At 36.5% G+C, this 26306-nt stretch overlaps 2 protein-coding genes across 3 annotated transcripts in view; one reads left to right on the top strand and one right to left on the bottom strand.

Moving 5' to 3' along the window:
* Positions 1 to 26306, bottom strand: part of LOC144960167 (uncharacterized) — a 289349-nt gene that overhangs the window by 152604 nt on the left and 110439 nt on the right. The window lies entirely within an intron of this gene.
* The window catches only part of LOC144960164 (hemicentin-1-like), a 131679-nt gene that overhangs the window by 60710 nt on the left and 44663 nt on the right, over positions 1 to 26306 (top strand). Inside the window, exons 12-22 of one of the 2 annotated variants that reach the window (XM_078893173.1) lie at positions 1 to 54; positions 2796 to 3089; positions 5437 to 5724; positions 13135 to 13285; positions 14450 to 14586; positions 16042 to 16338; positions 18143 to 18320; positions 19452 to 19570; positions 22722 to 23021; positions 23604 to 23897; positions 24537 to 24833. The exon at positions 1 to 54 is cut by the window's left edge and continues 237 nt beyond it. In XM_078893173.1, coding sequence (XP_078749299.1) covers positions 1 to 54; positions 2796 to 3089; positions 5437 to 5724; positions 13135 to 13285; positions 14450 to 14586; positions 16042 to 16338; positions 18143 to 18320; positions 19452 to 19570; positions 22722 to 23021; positions 23604 to 23897; positions 24537 to 24833 — 2409 coding nt within the window. The remainder of the gene's footprint in view (positions 55 to 2795; positions 3090 to 5436; positions 5725 to 13134; positions 13286 to 14449; positions 14587 to 16041; positions 16339 to 18142; positions 18321 to 19451; positions 19571 to 22721; positions 23022 to 23603; positions 23898 to 24536; positions 24834 to 26306) is intronic. The other variant, XM_078893174.1, reaches the window with a different exon arrangement.

The following is a 26306-nucleotide window of genomic DNA, read 5'->3' as shown; positions in this document are numbered from 1 at the left end:
CTCAGAACAATCAAGGGACGACCTTTAGCAATGCAGTATCTGTCGACGTCACTGGTGAGCAGTAATATTGAAAGTTTCATTTCAAAATCGTGTGTTTTGTCTTGTGATTTTGGTTTTTATATATAGGCTACTTAGGTGTTCTTATTTTCAAAATTGATAATTCTGTTTTAAAATATTTGAACTTATGGTTATGGTATCGCTCACTATATCTTATTTTTTTGGTACTGGATGAAAATACCAAAATGCGGGTGGTTGGATGGGAGCATCACCCTTGAATCATATACCTCAGAAAAGTGAGTGGAGCAGGCACTTATGTTGGTAACAACAAGATATGAAGTGAGTAGAAAAGTGCCAGAAGACAATAGAGAATAAAAATTTTTTTTTTTTTTTTTTTTTTTTTTTTTTCTCAATCGTTTCTATGTTATATGTTTGTGTTGAGAATATTGGCTATTAAGCTTAACTGCTGGTCAAAATTACTTCGCGATGGTGGCGAACGAATCGGCGATCTCAAGAAGTGGGTGAGAGAGGGATCTAGAAATGACTTTGGGTTTGAAACGAATATTTTTGTGTTCGTGGATAGCTCACACGGTAGAGCCACGCTCTCACCTGCCAGGCGGAGTTGTCGTACCAATAAGGTCGCAGGTTCAAACCCCACCACCGCCGCGAAAAATTTTTTTATTCTCTATTGTCTTCTGGCACTTTTCTACTCACTTCATATCTTGTTGTTACCAACATAAGTGCCTGCTCCACTCACTTTTCTGAATTAAAAATTCACCCCATACACCGGAGCATAATCAATGTCTCAATCGTTTCTATGTTATATGTTTGTGATGAGAATATTGGCTATTAAGCTTAACTGCTGGTAAAAATTACTTCGCGATGGTGGCGAACGAATCGGCGATCTCAAGAAGTGGGTGAGAGAGGGATCTAGAAATGACTTTGGGTTTGAAACGAATATTTTTGTGTTCGTGGATAGCTCACACGGTAGAGCCACGCTCTCACCTGCCAGGCGGAGTTGTCGTACCAATAAGGTCGCAGGTTCAAACCCCACCACCGCCGCAAAAAAAAAATTTATTCTCTATTGTCTTCTGGCACTTTTCTACTCACTTCATATCTTGTTGTAATCATATACCTATGATGTTCGCATGGGTGTACGATCCGATAGTGATGTCGTTTCTTCTTCTCTTTACTAGCCTATCCTGCTTCTTTGGTTTGTGATTGTATTTTTGACAGGGGATATTTTTTTTTCTGTAAATCTTCTGCCTGTTTGTTCTTGGTTATTTATAAATTAGCTTATATATTTTAGGTTATATATTTTTACATTTGTACTATTTTTGTTAGATTGCTTGTTCTTTTGTTTCAGCGGTTTCTCATATAACCTCAATTGTGTTGGAAGAGACCTAAAGCAACAAACAAACAAACAAAAAAAAATACCAAAATGTTGAGAACGTGGGTAGATACCTATATCTTAACGGTCAATAAATTATATAATTTCAGAATTTTTAAAAACTCACTTTTAAACTATATTCTTTTTATACATAAAACAAATAAATGCCACCCAAGGCCCATATTCAGGGTATACAATAGATGATAGTACCTACCTACATTACCGTAAAATATTTGAGGGTGGAGGGGAGGGCGCTATTAGTCCCATTTTTCCTTTCCATGCCGTTTTGTGTCCTTGTTCTGGAATGGGAGCATTTAGTTGAATTCTATTGAACTTTCCCCATTTTTCTTACTTTTTTCATAGCTGCATGTCAATGTGATCTGTGCCATTTGATTTAAAAAAAACAAAACTTCCAATGTCTTTATACCAGCGCTGAAATGACCTAATAGGGTTGCAAGGGCCGTAAAATTTCTTAAAACAAACTTTTTGCTTAACACTTCCATCAACCGATTAGGAACAAAGATTGCAAATATTGACTAACTGTCTACTTCCTTTTTTCTAATACTTCATAAAATCCCATGAGCTATTTTTCTCTCACAATAAAAAAGAGGTCTCTTTCTCCTTTTTCCTGGACTTTACAATTTCTTGTTTGTTTGCTGAAAAGATGTTTTGATTCGTTACGAAGTTTATTTTGTTTTTTTAAAAAGTTTTTCTACTGCTCCCAAAAGAACCATAGAGCAAAATCAATTATTTGGAATAAGATTAAATAGCTTATAATGTGTTTCAGTAGTATGGCAACCGCCTTGTGACCTTCAGCTCCATGGGTTTGAATTTCGCTGTGTACGGCGCAAAGTTGAGTTCTGTGAAAATACTTTTTACTCACATTCTCTCACCATTCTCAAGTGCAAATTAATTACCAGCTTTGACTCTGTCGACAGGAAAATGCAGTAATTCCACAAGGCGTCATGACATATCCTGCATGTTCATGTTGTGCGGCTATGTGGTCTAGTGGTATGACACTCGCTTTCGGATCGGAAGGTCCTGGGTTTGGGCCTCTCTCGGAGCATAGTTGAGTCCTTGGAAAAGGCTCTTTACTCCCATTCTCTCAACGTACTCAGGTGTAAAAGAGTACCTGGCCGTTTACAGCGTTGTCTCTGTCCGAAAAAATTGTTATATCGCCTAACAGGCGTCATTTACCGTCCTACATGTTAAATGTTGGTGTTGGCCAGGGACCTCTTGTAAAGCGCATTGAGTAGGTTTAGTGGATATTGCGCTATATAAAAGCTCAATTTTTTTTCTATCATGCGATTGACCTAATAACCTTTGTAGATCGATTTGAACGTATTTTTGTCGATATATTGCAATTTATATTTTTTATAAATCTTTGAATGATCTTTTCTTCCCTCAGATGTTCCACGTGTGACAGTCTCTCCCACCACAGCTACCCTCGTAGAAGGTTTACAGTCTTACACAATCACCTGCTCCGTCAGTTCGAATCCGGCTGCCACAGAGGTGTACTGGACATTCAATAATGCCCGTATCAACTCGGCCACTGGCAACAATAAGTACACCGGGGGTGACTTGAACACTCCCAACCTTACCATCAGAAATATTGCAAGAAGCGATGACGGGTCATATGTATGCGTGGCCTTGAACTCTAAAGGTCAAGGTTCAAGTGGTGTTGCTGGCTTGACCGTTACTTGTAAGTAGCGTGCTATTTATAACAATGAGATATGATGATCTATTTTTTTTTTATAAAATAGGGTTAGGGGTCAATATTGTTTCGTATAGTCAATGTTAATTTTTTGCCAACAAACACACGATTACTGAAAAATCTAAAACTTTAATAGCTATTTTTAGAAGTTGATATACAAGTAACTTGCAAATCTTTTCTAAATTAAGTGTAATTTTATCACCCGTTGACTTAAATGATTATTTATAAATCTGCTGGGGCGCAATGATTGGTCATTAAGCTGACACAGGAAATCGCCATCTGACCACCCTGTTGCCAGATTCGTTTGCGCGCACCAACAAAATTTATTAACGGACCAATTTTTTATTGTTGATGGCTCAAAAGAGTCGTCTCTACATAATATGTTAATTTCCACAATATTGTGACGTTTTGACTTATAACTGGAAGCTGATAGAGACATTACATAGTTAAAACCATCCACATAAAGAAAGGATAGAGTTTGACTGGTAGAATGGTAGTAGGTGGAGGGAACCCGTTGTAGGTTTCCCTCCAGACCGGGCCAATGCAGCATAGGTAGAGAAAGGGGCGCCTGGTGTCATGACTATGGTAGAGAAATAATAATAAAGAAAAGGAAATCACGTTAAACGATATCGATACCGGCACTAATTTACAACTAAATCACAATAGGAACGACACAACTCTACTTATCATTCATCTTCGTTTGTGTCTCTCTCTCTCTCTCTCTCTCTCTCTCTCTCTCTCTCTCTCTCTCTCTCTCTCTCTCTCTCTCTCTCTCTCTTGCCATCCACGAATAAGAGCGCTATGGTCAAGGACTAATAATAAAATATAATAAAATACAACCGGTGTTCACGGTATCGTGTCCAGTCAAGAAAACTCTCAAAACCACATTCTCCCATCGCGTGCATCGCTGTTTCGAACCTCTGATTTAATGGGCGAGGAGTTCTCATATAAACTGGCAACCCGGGGGATTTCGGTCAACTCCGGTCTCTTTCGGGTGACGTCCTAACAACCAGTGCCGGGACGTAACACCACAATATATGAGTACCTGTAATAACCTGTATTATCCCACAAATTGTGCGGGGTCTCCGCTGGTATGTTATAATAATTTGATTGACTTGACTTTTTCCTCTCCGCTTCCTAAGTGCCATAAGAGGGGCTCAACAATGTCAAAATACACGGTGTAAACATTGAGTTATATAAAAGCCCAGGGTTTTTCTTAATTTATTATCAATTATTGGATTTTTTTTCACATATAAAAAAGTCCTAGATTGACTTTTGCATGTTAACTTTCCAATTTTTCATTGTCAGTCGTGGAACATAGGTCGCCGACACAAATCCTCCAAACAAATGGCCTTGGCCACACAAGTCATCGCATGTGATATTGTTGTTTTGTGGGTGTTGGGGTAGGTGGGGGAGGGTAGGAAGGATACATTTCCTCCCTATAGCAGTCTTTCACAGCTATAAAGTCCACATTACAGCGTTAACCCTCTCTCTACTACTGGAAAATCGTCACATTTGTTACGATGCAACCGTCATTTTTCTCATCCAAATTTCATTTCTTTTTGCTATAGCTATAAAAACTTGACATTCTGTAATAGAGTTTATATTGTCGAACAATATTATGTAGAGAATGTGCTTGTTGCTTTTCTGTTTGAGTAAGAAATGTCTGTTTTTGTGTTGGATGGATGTGAAGTTTGGGGAAAAATTCTGAAAATGGCTGGTAAGGAGAAGGTTAACGTACAGTGGCAAGAACTTTCCAAACCTATCAAACCTAGCTACCAGCTACCCAATCACTGCTGGGTGGACGTGGGCTGGAGGTGTGGAGAGGGCCTCAGAGAAATATTGACTCCTCCCGGGAGATTTGTTCTAGTGAAGCGAGTATTTTGCCATTGACATGTCAGGACCCACTGTCTTCTTTAGGGTCGGGGAAAGAGACCAATAAATGTTGCAGTCTATCATTCACCGGATGCCCACTTACGATTCTTAATAAAGTAGGTATGCCCCTTATGTGAGTGTGTCTTACTCTATCCCATTTATAGAAGAGAGCATTCTTTCAGAGTCACTAAAGAATAAAGTCTAAGTTCAACCCCGTTTCTGCAACATTGAAATATATTGGAACACTACCTGATGAAACGCTGGTCTACCGGAAAGTACTCACCGCTTGATATTACCTCATATTTGAGTTGAGAAGTTGGTTCAAAAATTCTCCTGCTACCAGCGTCGTGACCCAAGCCTGTTTTCCATTGAATTCATTGTTAGACCACTGGATTTACAAGGCAGGATCCTGGAATAAAACAGTATGAGCCTATAACTAAAATCGATTCAACCTTTTCAGATCTCCCCTCGTTCACCTTCAACACTAATCCCATCGGAAAACAAGTGGGTACCTTTGTCACCATCAACTGTATCATCTCAGCTAACCCCGCTCTGACCTCTGTCTCCTGGACCAAGGATGGGAGCCCCCTCAACACAGGGGACCCCACCAAATATCAAGGCGGTACTCTGGGGAACCCTAGTCTCACGATATTCAAACTTGAGACCTCCGATAGTGGTCGCTATGCCTGCCAAGCCATCAACGCTCGGGGCACTTCTTCCAGTCCTACAGTTACTCTTACCGTATCTTGTGAGTTTTTGTTAAAATTGAGAATTTTAAAATAAGAACAGGAAGTGTTTTAAGAAGATTTCAACCAAATGTGGGTGTTTTTTTTTCAAAAATGTATATCTTGGCAAATTAAAAAAAAAAATCAATATGTTTAACAGGCAGGAAAAGGAACACAAAGCAAACGAATATGTTATGCTTTTCCAATTTCCAATAAACAGAATGCTTTTTTCTTTTCTTTGTTCATAGAAAGTAAAAACTTAGAGATTAATCTCATGGTGTATCGTCCATGAAATTTAATTGAAAATTCCCCTGTTCTAAACATAATTGTTACTTTCAACACTAATACTGTTCTTTTCAAGACTAACTTTTCGGCTAGTAATACATTTCCTTATAACTAATCAACAATGCAATTTTAATTTGCTTGATTGGATTTCTTATAGTGAATTTACCTGAATCTTTTAATTTCCAATGCCACCTTTATACGTGTTTGGCCTTTCCCTTATTCTTATTTAATCGCATCATTACATTCTCCTAGACCGATTTTTCGACTGTAATCGTTTTCTCACAATAGTGTGTCTTATCTATGTATTATATATATATATATATATATATATATATATATATCTATATATATATATATATATATATCACAAACATTTCAGCCCCATTACTGATGAGTACATGTTTGAAAAATTACAATGTAGTTTGGACTCCCCAATAAATTAACCGCGATTACGTTTCTTACAATCAATATAAGTTATACAGCAAGGGAAATAAAAGTATCTAATACCGTTTTTAAAAAAGCTATGCAAAATTAGAAATCTTTTATATCTAGCTCTTATTTCAATATTACTTTAAAACTGATTCATTCTTTTTTTTAAAAATGGAATGAATTCTTTTCTTAAATCCACACTAAGGATATTTAATCTAATTACATACAGCTCAGACTTGAGTCGAAATTTGAATGTAACGAGATACGTTTACAGTAGGCACTTTTCAAGTAATTAATTTTTTGGAAATGCGATTGCCTTGCATTGTTATCGCCATTTAAAATCTTCAAATATAAGAACTAAAATCATATGTAATGTAACACTCAATTTCAAACCTGACACATTTGACTCTGTTACTCTAAACGACTACATTTAATATGTGATCAAAACAAGAAAATTTAATATGCATCCTATGCGCCTGTGTTTTCATTTGTCGATATTACTATTTGTAAAACTAGAGACTGAAATACGTCCGTTATTTTCTATCTGAAATAATTTGTATCCAACATAATATTCAAACGCATTCAAAACCTGGGTGAAAATGCGCTCTATAATATCCAATATCCAGTGTCTCATTTATCACCATATTAGTGTTTTTTGTGTGAATGGTATCGTATAATTCATTTCCTGTTGAATCATAACAGTAATCTTATCCCTACGATTAGCTGTATCTAACGTGTACGGGTTCTTTATACAGCATATTATTATGGTTACCTGTTTTTCTTCAATCTAAATAATATCTAAACCCTTAATGAGTGTAGAAGGAATGCAACTGACAACCTGGTTCGGTTCATTGGTGTTTTCTTTACAAAGTGGGGACTTTCATGTTTTCTTTTTTTCACCCTTTAATATCCACATTCATTCATGAGAGTTTCGAAACTAGCGTGATTTGTTGTGAAAATTCACATACTTTCTTAGAATTTGAAGTCAAGAATATGCGTGTTATTGACGAATCGAAAGTTGTTGATGATGGAATTTTTCTTTTGTGGGTTGTTCTAATTTGTTGACTACGAAAAGTCGAATAAAGAAATTAGGGGACAGGCACCGGTGTTAGATAAAGAACTGAACAAGTGTTCATAAAAGGTGCCAGACAAAGCAAGAAAGAAAAATACAAGAAAAAAACCCCAAAAGCATCCCAGGTCGATTGATGTTTTAGAATGGGTTTTTTTTCTTGTGTTTTTCTTTCTTGCTTTGGCTGGTACCTTTCATGCATACTTGTTCAGTTCTTTATCTTACGAAAAATTGGTTTACTGGAATCAGAGGCAAAAGGTCTGTTTCGACGATTTTCTCGTGCCAGTTGTCTTTACCTTGATAATAATGATCAATCCAAACGTGAATGCATTTTTTCTATTGGTAAAGTTTTTAATTCACTCTAACAAAGAATGGTTTAGAAAATTGTCTTATCCTTGGTGTCTTTCTATATTATTCAATCTCCTAACTTTTAAAGAATCTACTTGATGGCATTTTAGATCGTACTATGATATCCTCCTCTACCCTATATATTTATTTGTGTGGGACATCGTCAGTAATCTCTTAGTTTTTGTATCCATTCTTTACATATACATGTCACATAAACCAAATTTCTACTTCATTAAAAATTTGTTATTTAACTGTTATAAACAGATGGAGAACAGGTAAGATGATTGATGTTTGTTGTTTGGTTTCAACGTTCCAGGAATATCATTCTTTTCTCAGCCTATCCAACGATTTAAGGATCAGTATTGTACCCTCGTTGAATTTATGTTTGTCATTTCCCCCTCATGTCTTACAGTGCTAATTATTATACGCGGTCTGAGAGTCCGAGACCACTTTCTCTGCATTTTACATTTTACTGAATGCGAGAAGTTCAAACATTTCATTTTTATTTTGTTTTGTTAAACCAAGTTTAAGGTATGAAAAACTAACAAACAGTTTAGATTTACTTTTTTTTTATCTCCAGGTTGCGTTTGCCAAAAGTCATGTTGTTGTTATTTCAATCTTAATTAAATTTACGTTATCTTTTTTTCAGATTTGTTATTATTTATTCTTACAGCTCAGCTTCCCTCCCAAGACTGTTTATAAAAATTAGTTGAATTATTTTTAAACACATTGTTTCACAAAACGAAACAGCCGTGTTTCATTATTGAATATTGTAATTGGACTAGCCATCTCATAACATACACAATCTCCTTTCGTAAAAATTCAATTAAAACTAAAAAAGAGATGGGCATGGGTAATATTTTTTTTTACTATCAATAACCAAATATTCTTCTTCTTCTTTTACAGATATGAATTTAAAAAAAAAAGAGAATCAAAGAACCAATGCTTCAAAGCATTGGTTATTTGATCCTCTTTTTTTAAAAGTATTCAATTTTCACTTATGCTGATTAGCTACCTCATTATTTTGTCTGTTATAAAAGATACTGATTGTTGTGAATCATTATCTTTTAACAATACCTTAACAAACAATGCTTTTTGATTATTTCTATTTCAGGGGAGAGTTTTGTTTATACTAGAAATCAATTCTATCATGACATTAACTTTGACAATTTGTTTCAGTTTCAAAAGGAATACAAGTATGATTCAATAAATAAATGCATCTGATTATATCTGCATTAAATATAATATTCAATGTAAGCTAGAACACCGGCCTGGATAACAAAACGGAAATTTATCAGGTGAGTTTTGAAAATGTTTATTTGAAATCAAAAAAATACTTGTCACTTTGCACACGATACTCTTGAAATAAGAGGATCGTGTTTAATTGATAAAATTATGGTCACATTGTTTATCAAGCTAAAAATTGTCTTTATCCTTATATAGATTGTTTATAAAAGTGTCTTGAGTAGTAGATCTTCTCTATCAATACTACTGCAAATATAATTGTGATTGTATTTTTGCCCTGAACGATGTGCCTTGTTGTTCAAATAATAACTGTTTTACCCTCTTTCCTTCCTCTCTTGAACTGGAAAGCAATGAAATTATTTCCTATTGTCACGAGAGGACATTCTACTCCTTTAATAATTCCCAACGAAAACAAATATCTAACCATTTGAGTTTCTTCATCCTGAATCGAACTTTAAGTGTTTCGTTAACATCTGTGATTAATATGACAAAATCCCAATCGCATAATAATAAAAACATTTATGAATGCTCATAGTCACCTCTTCCTCACTGTTTTACCCTGGTGTCTTGAAATTATTTATTCTCATTTGTTTCTTTCCAACCTGTAAAATCAAACTGCATTCATTCTTGCTGAATCTGAAAACACGATTCCGTTCTCAAGTTTAACGTCTGGCTATTTGATTTAACTTGAGTTTTATGAGAAAATAGAGTAGAAATATTTAAACTGAAAGCCTATTTGTTTGGATTGAAGTTTTATTTTGTTGTTTTTGTTTGATGCCATTTTTATGAGACAAGCTTTGCTTTTTTTTAAACAGCGCACGCAGTTGTAAATGTATTTGCTTCTACTTGTATATATTTTGGCTCTAAAAGATGCATTACGTAAGCAGTCAGCGCTTACCCGCTGTTTTTGTTGCAATTTGATTCCTTAAGCTTTTGAGAAACTGCAATGTTTTCATTTTCTTTCAATAACACAACATCACACATTAGTCTGTTTGGCATTGAATTGGTTGAATCTGTGTTACACCACGTCACGATTTCTCAATTGTGTTTTATTTTATTTTCTGCACATTATTAGTTGCATTTTAATTATTTTATAATTTAATCAGTGGCGTAATCCAAAGGTGTAATTTTTATTTTTTATTTTGGAAGATAATCTCATTTTAAATCAAATGGATTGCTGCCCTTTGGGCAATAAATGATTAAGTAAGTAAATTCAGCGGATGCTATTGTCACTTTCTTGTCACTCAGACCAAATGGGAAATTAAATTTCCTTACAGATGACCATTTTTTCCATAAAGATTACGGTTTCGTATTGAATTTAAATCTCGTAACAAAATACATTATCTAAAAACATTTTAAAGGCCACGGTTTTTTAATGAATTTAAATCCCGTTTCAAAATATATTATCTAAAAACATAAAGATCACAGTTTCATATTGAATATAAATCCCGTAACAAAATATATGATCTAAAGGCATTACAAAGATCACAGTTTCATATTGAATATAAATCCCGTAACAAAATATATGATCTTAAGGCATTATTAAGACCACAGTTTCGTATTGAATATAAATCCCGTAACAAAATGCATTCTCTAAAAAAAACATTATAAAGACCACCGTTTTGTATTGAATATGAACCCCGTTACAAAATGCATTATCTAAAAACATTATAAAGACCACAGTTTTGTATTGAATATGAATCCCGTAACAAAATGCATTATCTAAAAACATTATAAAGACCACAGTTTCATATTGAATATAAATCCCGTAACAAAATACATTATCTAAAAAACATTATAAAGATCAGTTTCATATTGAATATAAATCCCGTAACAAAATACATTATCTAAAAACATTATAAAGATCACAGTTTCATATTGAATATAAATCCCGTAACAAAATACATTATCTAAAAACATTATAAAGACCACCGTTTTGTATTGAATATGAATCCCGTAACAAAATGCATTATCTAAAAACATTATAAAGACCACAGTTTCATATTGAATATAAATCCCGTAACAAAATACATTATCTAAAAAACATTATAAAGATCAGTTTCATATTGAATATAAATCCCGTTACAAAATGCATTATCTAAAAACATTATAAAGACCACCGTTTTGTATTGAATATGAATCCCGTAACAAAATGCATTATCTAAAAACATTATAAAGACCACAGTTTCATATTGAATATAAATCCCGTAACAAAATACATTATCTAAAAAACATTATAAAGATCAGTTTCATATTGAATATAAATCCCGTAACAAAATACATTATCTAAAAACATTATAAAGATCACAGTTTCATATTGAATATAAATCCCGTAACAAAATATATGATCTTAAGGCATTATTAAGACCACAGTTTCGTATTGAATATAAATCCCGTAACAAAATGCATTCTCTAAAAAAAACATTATAAAGACCACCGTTTTGTATTGAATATGAACCCCGTTACAAAATGCATTATCTAAAAACATTATAAAGACCACCGTTTTGTATTGAATATGAACCCCGTAACAAAATACATTATCTAAAAACATTATAAAGACCACAGTTTCATATTGAATATAAATCCCGTAACAAAATGCATTATCTAAAAACATAAAGACCACAGTTTCATATTGAATATAAAGCCCGTAACAAAATGCATTATCTAAAAACAACTCAAGAACAAAAATTCGTTTTTTTGGTGACGATTTTGTGTTCTTTTTTTTCAAATACAAATTTTTCAATTACATTTTTCCAGCCCCAGTTTTACCCATTATTAGGTAACTTGCATTATTTTTACTATGATAATTATCTTTTTAAAAAGATCAAATCCTCTTCTCGTGAATATTTAAAGAGCTACAGACCGACTTCTGTTTTCCGTCATTGAAACATTCAATAAATACATCAAAAAACAAACATTACTATAACTACTTAGTGATTTATTTTGCTTCGTTCAACGCGCTTTATAGTGTTATTTCTATCTCTCATAATAGTGAATATACTGCTTTATTAGATAGTATACCAGTTTTTAGATGATAAATTAATTAATGAGAGCGATCTATATTCAGGTTTTCGTCCAACCGAGTCATCGATCACATGATTTGTTGCTGTCCAAGGATTGGATATTTCTTAGTAAATGTAAACACGATGTTTTGTTTATGAAAGTTGTAAACATAGCCATGAGTCCAGCTGAACAAAATGATTAATCGTGATGTTAGATATTTCAAAAACTGAATACTTTTCACTATGTAGGTCACTTTGAACACATTTTGCAATGTGACCAATGACCTCGAGCACATGGAAAGTTAATATAGATCAGCCCCTTTAGTAGCCACCACGTATGTGATGGTTTCGCTTTCATTGTCACACAGTCAATCGATAAATGATTACGCTTGATTGTCGCCTCTATCTTTCTTTAATCACTGTGATTCGCTGAGTAATATACAATATTATGATGGCCAAGCACTGATGAGCGTGATTAGCATACAAACAGGTGCATGTTTAAGACCATAAGCCTTAATTAATCCTCTCTTATCTTGTTGTCGTGTCCTTGATTAGGACGGTTTACAAGAATTGCTCCCCTTGACTTAAGTTTGGTTGAGTACTTGGCTAAAACTATCAACAGATTTTGAACATAAACAAAAACTAACCAAAACATAAATGAGCACAAAACTAAAACGAAAAATATCGCAACAACGGCAAATCACACACACACACACACACACACACATACACACACACACACACACATATATATATATATATATATATATATACACACACACACACACACACACACACACAGAGAGAGAGAGAGAGAGAGAGAGAGAGAGAGAGAGAGAGAGAGAGAGAGAGAGATGCTAGAGGAATAAAAGTACAGCTGGAAAGCATACTGAGCAATGTGACAATTATGAAATGCACAATGCGAATGTTCACACACACACACACACATACACACACACTCGCGCACACACATACACACATAAGAACACACAATATGCCATAGAATTTCTACTTTTAAATTATATCATACAATTTCCTTCCCATGGCATCCACAGCTTCCCCCGTCATCACAACCCCTCCACCCTCTGTCAATGTACAGGAGGGCCAAACAGCTTTGCTACCTTGTGAGGTGACGCCGCTGAACACACTGACCAGTATCATCTGGTCAAAGGATGCTCTTACAGTGGACACAAGCAATGCTGCCAAGTAAGTGAATAATAATTGAGTTTAATCTACATCCCCCCCCCCTCCTTCCTCTCCACTTTCTCCACCTTTTTATTCTGCTTCTTCTTTTTCTAATTTGTGACCCCTCGCCTCAAAACGGTATTATGGTGGGATGATTAAGATGGCACTCTTCTTCTTCTTCTTTTTCTTCTTCTTCTTCTTCTTCTTCTTCTTCTTCTTCTTCTTCTTCTTCTTCTTCTTCTTCTTCTTCTTCTCCTCCTCCTCCTCCTCTTTTTCCTCCTCCTTTCCCCCTATTTCCTTTATTCGTCTCCTCTGTCTTTAACAAAACACTACCCAGTTGCTCGCTCTTCGGAGCTGATTTTATGCTGGTAAAAGGGTCATTTTTTTTTAAAAAAGAAGGAAAACCCCATTAGGAAACGTATGGATTACCTCACTGTACTCATTAGCTGTCTTTTACAATTAAACATCATTCCATAGTAAGAAATTATGGTTTTATAATAGGAAATACAATCCACAGATTCAACAGCTCTTTTTAACAATGAGACACAACGCTGAGATTCCAGTTTCGTATGTTTGGCTCGGATATAAGGGTTGACCCTAGTCAGGAAAACTAGTTCTATTTATTGACAAGGAATGGAGCGGATAGAGAAATACCAGAAAACAACAGAAAACAAAATATTCTGCGCGATTGGGAATTGAACTTAGGACTCGACTGTGACCAGCACCTTCTCCAGGGGACACGAGAGGGACGCCGCTCTACAATCGACGCCATCCTCCACTCAAAGAAAAAAAAGTGGTTTGAAACGCAGTAACTATCTTGAGTCCATCTCGCGACTTCTTGCGGTTATGAGGTCAAACATCACCACAAAAGTTTGATGGCGAGCTAGATAGCTCTTAAGCTGTGAGCTCTATTCTCAACACAAACATATAACCCAGAGCCAACTGAAACATTGAGTAAGCTCCAATATTGTCTGAATATTAAATCAGGAAAGTGAGTGGAGCTGGTACTTATAGTTCTTTAAATCTGTAGCTCTTTGTACCTGTTTTTCTTTATTTCTATTGATCTCTATTTTATCGAAATGATAAGGCGGAAAATGTGACACAGATATGCTTTCGTCATTTCCATCAAATCGTTTCAACTATGTTCGATATAAGAATGTTTTACTGTATATTATTTTGAAATAGATACAGTGGCGGCACCACGAGTGTTCCTAGCTTGACCATATTCAATGCTGCAGACAGTGATGTTGGTACATACAGATGTACGGCTACCAACAATTTTGGTTCGCAAACAGGTGGAGGCACCAGTCTTGTCCTGACTTGTGAGTATATTCGCATCAGCCCATTCGGCCAGAAAACTTAAACATCATATAGCAAATTGGTAAATTATTGAATCACACTTACGGCTATTTTAATAACAATGTGAAATTGAATGTAAGCTTCAAGTTAATATACGAAAACAGATAAAACGGACGTTTCGGGTTTCAACTTTATCAATAAAACAGGATGGGCAATGTTTTTGTTGATTCATCTTAACAACGCCACTTCCACATTATCTCATTCGTCTTCAGTGTTTCATTTATCCTGTTTTGTTGATAGAGGGGAAACCCGAAACGTCCATTTTTCGTATATCAAATTGAAGCTTCCATTCAATTCCACATTGTTATTTATTTCTTCGAGCTTCGAGCATCACCATTTACACTGACGGCCACGGGAGATCACTCTCCCCATGTTCTTGACCCATTTTTTCTGCTATTCCTGTCCACGTCGCTCTCTGTCTTTATTCTGGATTGATTGAATCTTTTTGTATCTAGTCCGGGCATGGATCATTGGTTGAAACGGAGGCAGCCAAATGTGTAGTTCTTTTTTTCATATGATTTAGCTGATATTTTTTCAAGTCAATGTCTTTCAGTTACGTAATATTTTAGTAAACATTTGAATCCTTCATAGCGGGGTCCTTTGCTTGTGCCTGAATGAGACCTTTGGTTTTGTCAAACTAGGTACAGTGATGGGTAGCTCCTGGAATCTACTTCTGCTTCCTGTTTGAATCAGTTCCCCTTTGTCTTACTTGTCATTGTTTTTTAAATTTTTTTTTTTTTTTACTTCAGATCTACATTTATATTATCTATTTAAATATTTATTTATTGTTATTTTTCAACATTATATCCTTCCGTACAATAGACACATAATTAACCACGCCTCTCGGACAGTTGTCATACTGTAAACAATGACAGTGATTGGTTGACATAGCAAACTACACAGGTTTTTTTTTTTTACTATCGATGGTATGTGTCTAAGTAAAATACCCACTGTTCTATTGATTGATCAATAGAACGAACACAGAAAACTATGTGTAAATTTAAACGTTTATAATATGATCAAGAAAATCGTGTGATAACTATACTAGTCACCCATCTGGCAGTATAAAAACAATAACAATGATCAGAGAGAGGTCGATATCATTCACGTCATTGTTTATAAACAAACAACTAAGTTTGTCAGAGCACGTGAATCTGTTCTGGACAAGAGACGGAACTCGCTTGGACACAGCTAGTCAACCCTAGAAGTACATCGGTGGAACACTGTGAGTTTTTCAACCGGATTTCCGACTCCCCGTCTTAAAACGGTTTTATGTAGGGATTGCTTTGACACTAACAATACTACTTGGATTCAATAGCCTGATGTCACGTCCGCCCAGCAACCATCATCTTGGTTCTAAACAATGTGTCACAAATTCCATGTTTTGATTGGTCAAAAATCTACTGGTTAATTTTCAGACAAACCAAGAGTCACTGTACAGTCAATCGCCGTTAAAGACACAACCGGCAAAGACATTCCCCTGACGTGCGTTGTATCCGCTAGCCCCAATCCGACTCTTGTCTACTGGAGAAAAGACGGCGGCCCCACTCAGCTCAGCGCCAACACAAACCCCAGCAAATATCAAGGGGGGACAATCGCTGTGCCGAGTCTGGTAATTCGGTCTACGACCATATACGACACGGGCAGCTACGAGTGTGTAGCCACCAATAGCATTGGAACGACGATAAGTAAAGCAGTGGCAGTAAACATTGTTGGTGAGTTTTTGATCTTTTTTTGAAATGTTATAAAACGCAATATCTACTAAACGTGCTTAAAGCGCTTTACAAGGGGTCCCTGTCCAACAGCAACATCTAAAATATAGGACAAGACATGACATGACGCCTGTAAGGCGATAGTATATTTTTTTTTTAGACAAAGACAACACTGTTAAAGGTCAGGCACTCATTTTACACCAGAGTACGGTGATAGAATGTGAGTAAAGAGCCTTTTCCAAGGACTTAACTATGCGCCGAGCAAGGCTCGAACCCAGGACCTTCGGATCCGAAAGCGAGTGTCATACAACAAGACCGCGTAGCCGAGTTTGGATTTTGTACATAATTATATGTAGCTAATTTGTAAGGCATCGGCCTCATTCTGGTGATTTGTTGATGTGACCCAGCCCAGGCCTGGCACAACATATTGAATTAAGATTTTAAATGATCAGAATCACCATTTTTTAAAATTTATTAATTAATTGATTAATTAATGTATTTATTAATGTATTTATTTATTCATTTATGTTTATATTATATTATCAATTCGTTCATTAATCAATATAATTATTTATTTATTAGTTATTCCTTTACCAATTTATTTATTTCTTATTTATCTATTTTGCTCGCTTATGAGGGAATAAGTCAGATTTAAAAAAAAACAAACAAACAAAAACAGCAAAAACAGAAGCGGATAATTTCTGTTGGTACGACCCCAAACCCATTTCACACATACAAAAAAGTAGTCCTTTAGAGCCAAAAGGCCCATGGAGCCGGAATATATCTTAGTTTTCTGTGGCCTTAAACGGACCTTAAATAGTAATTGCTTGCTTTGTTTTTCAATGCAATGCTAGTCTATCGCAAAGTACTTTCCGCCAGATCTAACAGACCCAACAAGCCAATCATTGCTGAGTGGTCAGGAAAAAATCGACTGCACCTGGGATCGATAAATGTTCCTTCGTGTGTGAAGCGAGTGCTCTACATGAGCTTTTATATAGCGCAATATCCACTAAACCGCTTTACAAAGGTTCCCTAGCCAACGTCAACACTTTACATGTAGGACGCGACATGACGCCTGTTAGGCGGTATTACAGGAGGGTTTTTTTTCCCGACAGAAACAACGCTGTTAATGGCCAGGTACTCATTTTACACCTGAGTACGGTGAGAGAATGTGAATAAAGAGCCTTTTCCAAGGACTCAACTCTGCGCCCCCTCAGCGTGGGATTCAAACCCAGGATCTTCCAATCCGAGGCGAGTCACATGCCTCCAGACCACTAAGCGTATATTATTCATGGGATTAGTCCTAAGAGAGTTAAAAGGAGGAAGTTTCTCCTTTGACACCACAATCGTGGATTTCTGCAGATCCAAGGTAAAACCACCATCTTTATTTTCTATACTAAATATTACCTAAATTTGGTATCAGCATCAGTCTATTGCAACTAACCCCCCCCCCCCCCCCTTTCACTAATAAATACGCTTCAACAGTCATTACGTCACTTCCCTCGTAATGACGCATGATAACTTAGTAACTGGCTCTAAACTATCGGAACAATGGCAGACGTCCTTATGAAATATTTCTCCAGCGAGCATAAAAGTGTATCCAGAGGAGAAAAACATTATAAATATTATCATGTTTTGACTTTTATCCATTCTGATCACATGACATATGAAAAGTCCTAGCCAGCATGAAGAATAAAAAGTACCGATTTTCTTTGCTTAGAACCACGCTGCTCGTCGTTGATGGGCGACGTGACATCAGACTATTGAATCCAATTGAAAAAATCACAATTTTTTTCCTTCTTTGCAGCCATTCCGACGGTAACTTTGGGCACGAACAACAACTTGACGCCCAGTGAAGGAGACAAGAACTGGCTGTTGGAGTGTAAATTCGAGGCAAATCCATTGCCAACTGATCTGTTCTGGACAAGGGACGGAACTCGCTTGGACACAGCTAGTCAGCCCCAGAAGTACATCGGTGGAACACTGTGAGTTTTTCAACCGGATTTCCGACTCCCCGTCTTAAAACTTTTTTTTATGTAGGGGTGGCTTTGACACTAACAATTGGATTCAATAGTCTGATGTCCCGTCCGCTTGGTTCTAAACAAAGAAAATCGGTACATTTTATTCTTAATGCTGGCTAGAACTTTTTCCCATGTCATCCGATCAGAATGTATAAAAGTCAAAACATGATCTTATTTATTATGTTTTTCTCCTCTGGATACACTTTTATGCTCGTCGCAGAAGTATTTCATAAGGGCGCCCGCCATTGTTCCAATAGATTAGAACCAGTTACTAAGTTACGATGCGTCATTGCGAGGGAAGTGACGTCAAGACCGTTGAAGCCTCTTGATATCTTGGTCCAATCTGCGTCGGGTTTGCTAAGAAAACTCCACTGGCTCCCCGTTGAGAAACGTATAGAATATAAGATCTGAACTATTGCTTTTAAATCACTGCACTCTGATTGTCCTGGATACATTAATGACATGCTTAAATTCTAGGTCCCATCCAGAAATCTGAGATCAAAGTCTGATAATCACATACTTCTGAAGCCAAAATGACTCGCAAAATTGGCGAGCATGCGTTTGAATATTCGGCATCCTTTATCTGGAACTCCCTACATAGATATATCAGAGACAGTAATGATGCAGATTTCTTTTTAAAATATATCTTTAAACGTTTCTTTTTAATATGTAGCACTGTAGAATTATATTGCTTTGTTTCATATTGCATGTTTGAGTGGTTGTATGTTTGAGAGTAAGTAGCCACGTCACTGTTAAGCGCTTTGAGCTTTTTGATATTATGGGTAAGGCGCTATATAAAAAACCATATAATATAATTATTATTAAACTATAATACTTGGGTAATTAAGTGGTACGACATCGCTTTCGGCTCGGAAGGTCCTGGGTTCGAGCCTCGTTCGGCGCACAGTTGAGTCATTGGAAAAAGCTCTTTACTAACTCACATTCTCTTTTTTGTAATGAACTGTTGTATTTATCATCATAATCATTATTATCATCATCATCATCATCATCATCATCATCATCATCATCATCACCACCACCAACACCACCACCACAATGCAATGCCCTAACATTTAAAAAAAATATCACCCACAGCTCCGGGCCCAACCTCATCATCCGAACAGTGGAGTCATCAGATAAAGGCAAATACGTCTGCAATGTGGTCAATTCAGAGGGCACCGGCAGAAGCGCTACAACTGATATCACCGTTAGATGTGAGTAAAACAAAAGAGACAAGAACAATCATGTCCTCGTTAATATAGATAGTATGCGCTTGGCTAAGAAGCTCACAACATTGTCACCCGGAAGTATGACGGACCAACCGTAGCCATCGTTAACTTTTATCCTGACACTAGAACCTCTAAGACTTATAGTTTGACGTCAATTTTTTTTTTTGAGGTTTGTACAGCGTCTGGTGAGTTGTCGTTAGTAGAGCTCAAGGAAACAAGTGATTCCATTGGTTGAACTATTGAATACAACTCACGATTTGTATTCTTTTGTGGCTTGTCCTTTGACGTCTTTTTTGGTCAGTGTCGGGCTATAGATAGTTCGAAGATGACGTCACTCAGGCCTTTGTTATTGTTTTTGCCATCCGCGTTTGTGAGTTGTTCTCACTAAATTGTATTAACCAGACTATAAAAGTTCATGGTTACACAGAGTTTGTGTGTTGGTCCGTTATACTTCCGGATGGCAATGTTGTGAACTCCTTGGCCAAGCGCATTCTATCTAGAAGTTAACGATGGCTACGGACCAACACACTAAACTAAGTGTAACCTTAAACGTTTATAGTCTGGTTAATGCATTTTAATGAGAATTACTCATAAACGCGGATGGCAAAAAAAAAAACACAAAACAATAACAATAACAATAACAAAGACCCGAGTGACGTCAACTGCAATCTGTCTATAAATTGATATTAATAGAATTTAATGTGTGTAACCCTCCCCCCTCCCCCCTCCCATAAAACTAGTATTATTATGTGGGAGTGGACCAGGTGCTAAATACTGAATTTATTGTGAAAAACTTATTTGAGCTTTTATATATAGCGCAATAACCACCAAAGGTGCTCAAAGCGCTTCAAAAGTGGGGTCCCTGGCCAACAACGCTTAAGCAACGCTTAACATGTAGGACGGCCCATGACGCCTGTTAGGCGATAATACATTTTTTTCGGACAGAGACAACGCTGTTAACGGCCAGTTATTCATTTTACACCTGAGTACGGTGAGAGAATGTGAGTAAAGAGCCTTCTCTAAGGACTCAACTATGCGCCGAGTAAGGCTCGAACCCAGGACTTTCCGATCCACATAGTCGCACATACTCTTTTTTCGAAAAAGATCATATCCGACTAATAAGATCACTGCTAGCAAACACAACTTTACGTTTACATCTGGTGAGGAAACAGTATCACTATTAACATCGCTGGGAACTCCTCAAGGAGACAGTCTGAGCCCAATTCTTTTTGCCTATATTTGGAAGCAACACTAAAAGAATTAAGATAATACCTCCCGATTCCTCAAATCCTTACCCGCGAACGGATCTAAGGAGACGATGTTGATATCATAATTTGATACAACAGGCCTGGCGGAACTGTTCATACCAATAATATCAAATACTCTGCGACATTGGAATCTACAGTGGTTTGCAAAAACAAAAAAAACAAAACAAAAAAAAACAAAAAACAAAAAAAAAAAAAAAAAAAAAAAAAAAAAAAAAAAAAAAAAAAAAAAGACAAGCGGAATGGAAAAGTGTAAAAAAAAAAACAACTCGGAAAATGATTAATAAGAATGAAGACATCAAACGGAGAAAAATGCTAGCTCGAACTGTATTCAGATAACTACACAACGTTTGGAACCGGACGAACATCATTAAATAAAATAAAAGAATACGCCTTTCCGAAGCGCTAGTGCTGCCAATTTTTATGTACATCTGTGGTACGTGGGGTCTTACAAAGAAGAATTTGGACACCCTGGACTCCATTCATCGCAAACAATTGAGACGAGTTTGTGGGGTACATTGGCCAGACAAAATCGGTAATGAGGATGTATATGACAGATGCAGAGTACAACCAGTCAGTACGCGAATAAAGAAGCAAAGATGGAAACCATTCAAGCACGTGAAAATATCACAGCACAAAACTCGATGGATGATTACTTCAAACATGTAGCCATATACAGAAGGCGTACACCAACTTCACTTTCAATAACATTCAATCAAGATCTCAAAAAAAAATATCAAATATATTTAGAAACAACAACCGAAGAATGAATTTTAACAACAGAAGGAACATCCAATTGTCTCAGCACCTTGACACACATGAGGATCGTCAAATGCTAAGAACACTTGAACTGGACAGAGATTTATGGAAACAAATTACTAACTGGATACTTGAAACAGACTGACACACTTGAAGTAACACACACATTCACGACAAGCGTCCATAGAGACTGCGCAGTCATACTCACACACACACACACACACACACACACACACACACACACACATATATATATATATATATATATATATATATATATATATATAACGTATATCGTATATATATATATATATATATATATATATATATATATATATATATATTTATGAGTGTTGGTGGATACTTGTAGGTACGAGAGCGCTCGATTATTTAGGTTAGAGCATATAAAAATAAATAAATTCACTCACGTATTGTTAAGCCGAAACGAACGTTTCCATGTCCTTCATTTCATCAGTCAGCATTAATGCCAACTGATGAAATGAAGGACATGGAAACGTTCGTTTCGGCTCAAAGATACGTGAGTGAATCATATATACCTAACAATCCAAGAGCTGTTTGAAAAAGCAAGAGACAGGGAGGAATGGAGAGAGATAATTCATGCAGTATCCGAAGCCTGGACCAGGCATGGAACCTAGAAGAAGAAGATAGAATGTCATTTATCTGTCTATCTATCTATCTATCTATCTATCTATCTATCTATCTATCTATCTATCTATCTATCTGTCTGTCTATCTATCTATCTATCTATCTATCTATCTATCTATCTATCTATCTATCTATCTATCTATCTAACCATCTATCTATCTATCTATCTGTCTATCTATCTATCTATCTATCTATCTATCTATCTTATCTATCTATCTATCCTATCTATCTATCTATCTATCTATCTATCTATCTATCTATCTATCTATCTATCTATCTATCTATCTATCTATCTATCTATCTATCTATCTATCTATCTATCTATCTATCTATCTATCTATCTATCTATCTATCTATCTATCTATCTATCTATCTATCTATCTATCTATCAGTCTATCTATCTACCTATTCATTGCTATAAATTTCCATCCGATGTTCAATCCCAGACAAGCCCGTCTTGACTGTTGTCACCGCACCTATCACCATTGATTCCGGTTCATCAGCTTTCCTGTCTTGTTCCGTCAACGCCGATCCGCCCGCCTCTCAAGTCTACTGGGTCAAGGACGGTAATGTCAACAGAAGGTTGAGCTCTGACCTTGACCCTGCAAAGTATGTAGGCGGTACCGTAATAAGGACAGACCTGACCGTCCTGCAGACGACAATAAACGACGACGGGGACTACGCATGCGTAGCCGTCAATATTGTTGGGAGTTCTACCAGTGATGCTGTAAAACTCATTGTTCAAGGTAAGTAAAGCGAATAATTTGCAGAGGCGTGGCTATATTGGTTGATTTGGTGCCTGGCACCGCATTCATCTTTTAAAAATGGATTACAGCATTTAAAAACAATACAAAACTGAGAAATGGTATACACCGCCTCTTACTTATTTGAGCAAGTCTTTTCTTATTTTTTTTTCTCTTTCTTTTGTATTTACAAATATGTATAGCATATTTTAAGTCATTTTCTTCTTATTCTGGCACCACCTTATACTGTAGGCATGACACGCCACTGCGAATAAGCGACTGATTGTGTGAATTCATAAATTGGTCGGATGGGTGACAGTGATCATTGAAAATTCTGGTACCGACATTGTTTCCTTGGGCTAGGCGCTTACCATACATTACAAAACCCAAACCGTCTATAGGCAGTGCACTAAATATTGTAAGAGTGCTCATATAAAAAGGACACCCAACAAGCGACTGGTACTGCATGAAATGGAAATATGGTTCCATACGGCCATCAAGGAGAACAAATGAAACGTTGCGAAGCGCATTGAGCATGGTGAATCTATGAAAATTCTCTATACAAATATTCATATGTATTCTCAGGAACACCCACAGTAGAAGTTGGTAACAGGAATCCTGTCGCCACTGAAGGAGACTCCAATTTGGTTCTGCAATGCACATTCCAAGCCAACCCTACTCCATCCGACTTCTACTGGAGTAAAGACGGAAAGAGACTGGACACATCGCAACAGCAGGACAAGTACAGTGGCGGTACTCTCGACGTCTCCGATTTGACCATCAAAACCGTATCAGCCTCTGACAAAGGGCAGTATGTGTGTAATGTTGTCAACCCAAAGGGCTTGGGGTCGAGCCCCAACATTCAATTGACTGTGAGATGTGAGTATGATTGATGATGACGATGATGATGATGATGATGATGATGATGATGATGATGATGATGTAGATGATGATGATAATGATGTTGATGATGTAGATGATGATGATGGTGATTATGGTGATGATGATGGTGATGATGGTGATGATGATGATGACGACGACGACGACGACGATGATGATGATGATGATGATGATGATGATGATGATGATGATGATGATGATGATGATGATGATGATGATGAGATAATTTTAGAGAATTCGATTCGACACAGTTGAAGACTAAGTTGGAATTCTTTGTTTCTTGCAATTATTTCTAACCGTACTGTGACAATGTGAACATTTCAATGGTTTAATATCATTTTGTTGTTTATCTGGGTCCCAGAAGTGTGTTCTTGGGTAAGGCACTTTACACAGAATTCCTTGCTCGACTCGTGAGTGAATGGGCGCCTAAGATATTAACGAATATTGTAAGAATGCGACGCGAATTTTAATAAATGAACTGGCGAAATGTGACCAGCTGGTGTGAATAAATGAAGCAATATGCAGCAAGATCAAAGTTTGCCAATGGAAATAAGTTCTATAAATGTTTATTTTTATATATTGATAAAGCTTAAAAATTTGCTTATTTATTTTATTCAGACAAACCAGTCCTATCCGTTTCAAGTTCCCCCATTGTTAAAAAATCTGGCACCAATGTTGCTCTTCCGTGTACCGTGGACGCCTTCCCTACTGCCAGTGAGGTATACTGGACTAAAGACGGAAGCAATACAAAACTTAGCTCCGCCTCCAACCCTTCCAAATATGGTGGTGGCTCCGCCTCAAATCCTAGTTTGACCATCATTGGGGCTACAATAGAAGACTCTGGAGCGTATGTCTGTAACGCTGTCAATGAAATCAACACGGGCATCAGCAGTTCTGTTAATGTCAGCATTGAAGGTAACTAGAGATTTTATATAGCGCAATATCCACTAAATCTAACTCAAAGATGGTCGCTTTAGCGCTTTTATATAGCGCAATATCCACTAAATTTAACTCAAAGATGGTCCCTGACTAACAGCAACACTTAACAAGTAGAGCGAGACATGATTCACTAAAAGTGCTCAAAACGCTTAATCGTGGGTTACAAGTTCTGTTACCGCCAGCATTAAAGGTAACTAGAGCTTTTATATAGCGCAATATCCACTAAATTTAACTCAAAGATGGTCCCTTTAGCGCTTTTATATAGCGCAATATCCACTAAATATAACTCAAAGATGGTCCCTGACCATCATCAACACTTAACAAGTAGAGCGAGACATGATCCACTAAAAGTGCTCAAAACGCTCAATCGTGGGTTACAAAAGAAACACATAATATGTAGGACGAGACATGACGCCTGTTGGGAGATATTAAAGTTTTTCCCCTTACAGAGACAACGCTGTTAACGGCCAGGTACTCATTTTACACGTGAGTGAGGTGAGAGAATGTGAGTTAAGAGCCTGTTCCAAGAACTCAAAACGGGTTTTGAACCCTGGACCTTCCGATCCGAGGGTGAGAGTCATACGATAAGACCTAATAGCAGCATTAGGCCAATGAAGTCGGAGTTATTCATTTAAGCGAATAGTGACTGTTATATTTTAACATACGGACTGGACGTCGCTAGCAATCAGACTTATCAGTTGGGAGCTCGTCCCGGTTCATACAATTTTGAATGAAAACTTCTAATTTTGTGACCAACTGCCTCAAAACGGTATTATGTCAAGGCGTTTTAGATGATAAACCATGAATTTATCGTCATAACTGTGAAACTTGGGAGTAAATTTGTCCTGTGTAGATGTCAATGGTTTTTTTAAAGTCACAAAAACACTAAATCATTCAAAATCTAATTTTCATTTAATTCACTCCAACTCAGTACTTATTGACTAGAGGAGTCGCATATTCAGATCTGCCTACTTGAAAAGTTTAAAATTCCTAATTCTTAGGAGATAAAATTGTAGTCCAGATAGTTTAATTAAAAAATCAACAATTTACCCTCAAAAGTATTAGATGACAATTCAGAATCCTTAAAATGATGTAGTCTGGCATCAACTTTCATTATCAATGTCTTATTGACTTAGATGCTCACGAGGTTATGAAATTGGAACCAAAATTTTGTATTTCAAGGAAGTTTTCGTAATAGTAGACAGGCAGCATATTACTTGACGACATCTGATCAAAATGATTGTCAAAACGAAAGTAATTTTAGCTAAATCCATTACTGGGTGTTTAGTCAGGGAGGCCAGAGACAAACGTTGTGACATAACCAGGGTTCTCACTAAATCATACTTGGTGTAGTTCCATGCTTACTAATGAATTTCTGGCTTTACAGACTTAAAAAGTGAAAGAGATTTTGAAATAAACTGATCGTATAGCAGCATATAAAGGTAGGAG

The sequence above is a fragment of the Berghia stephanieae genome, chromosome 14 (genome assembly GCF_034508935.2).
Source record: "Berghia stephanieae isolate SIO BIC M18660-M18661 chromosome 14, UCSD_Bste_1.3, whole genome shotgun sequence".
Lineage (NCBI taxonomy): Eukaryota > Metazoa > Mollusca > Gastropoda > Nudibranchia > Aeolidiidae > Berghia > Berghia stephanieae.
The sequence above is the reverse complement of the archived record's forward strand: the minus strand, read 5'-3'. Positions and strand labels throughout refer to the sequence as shown.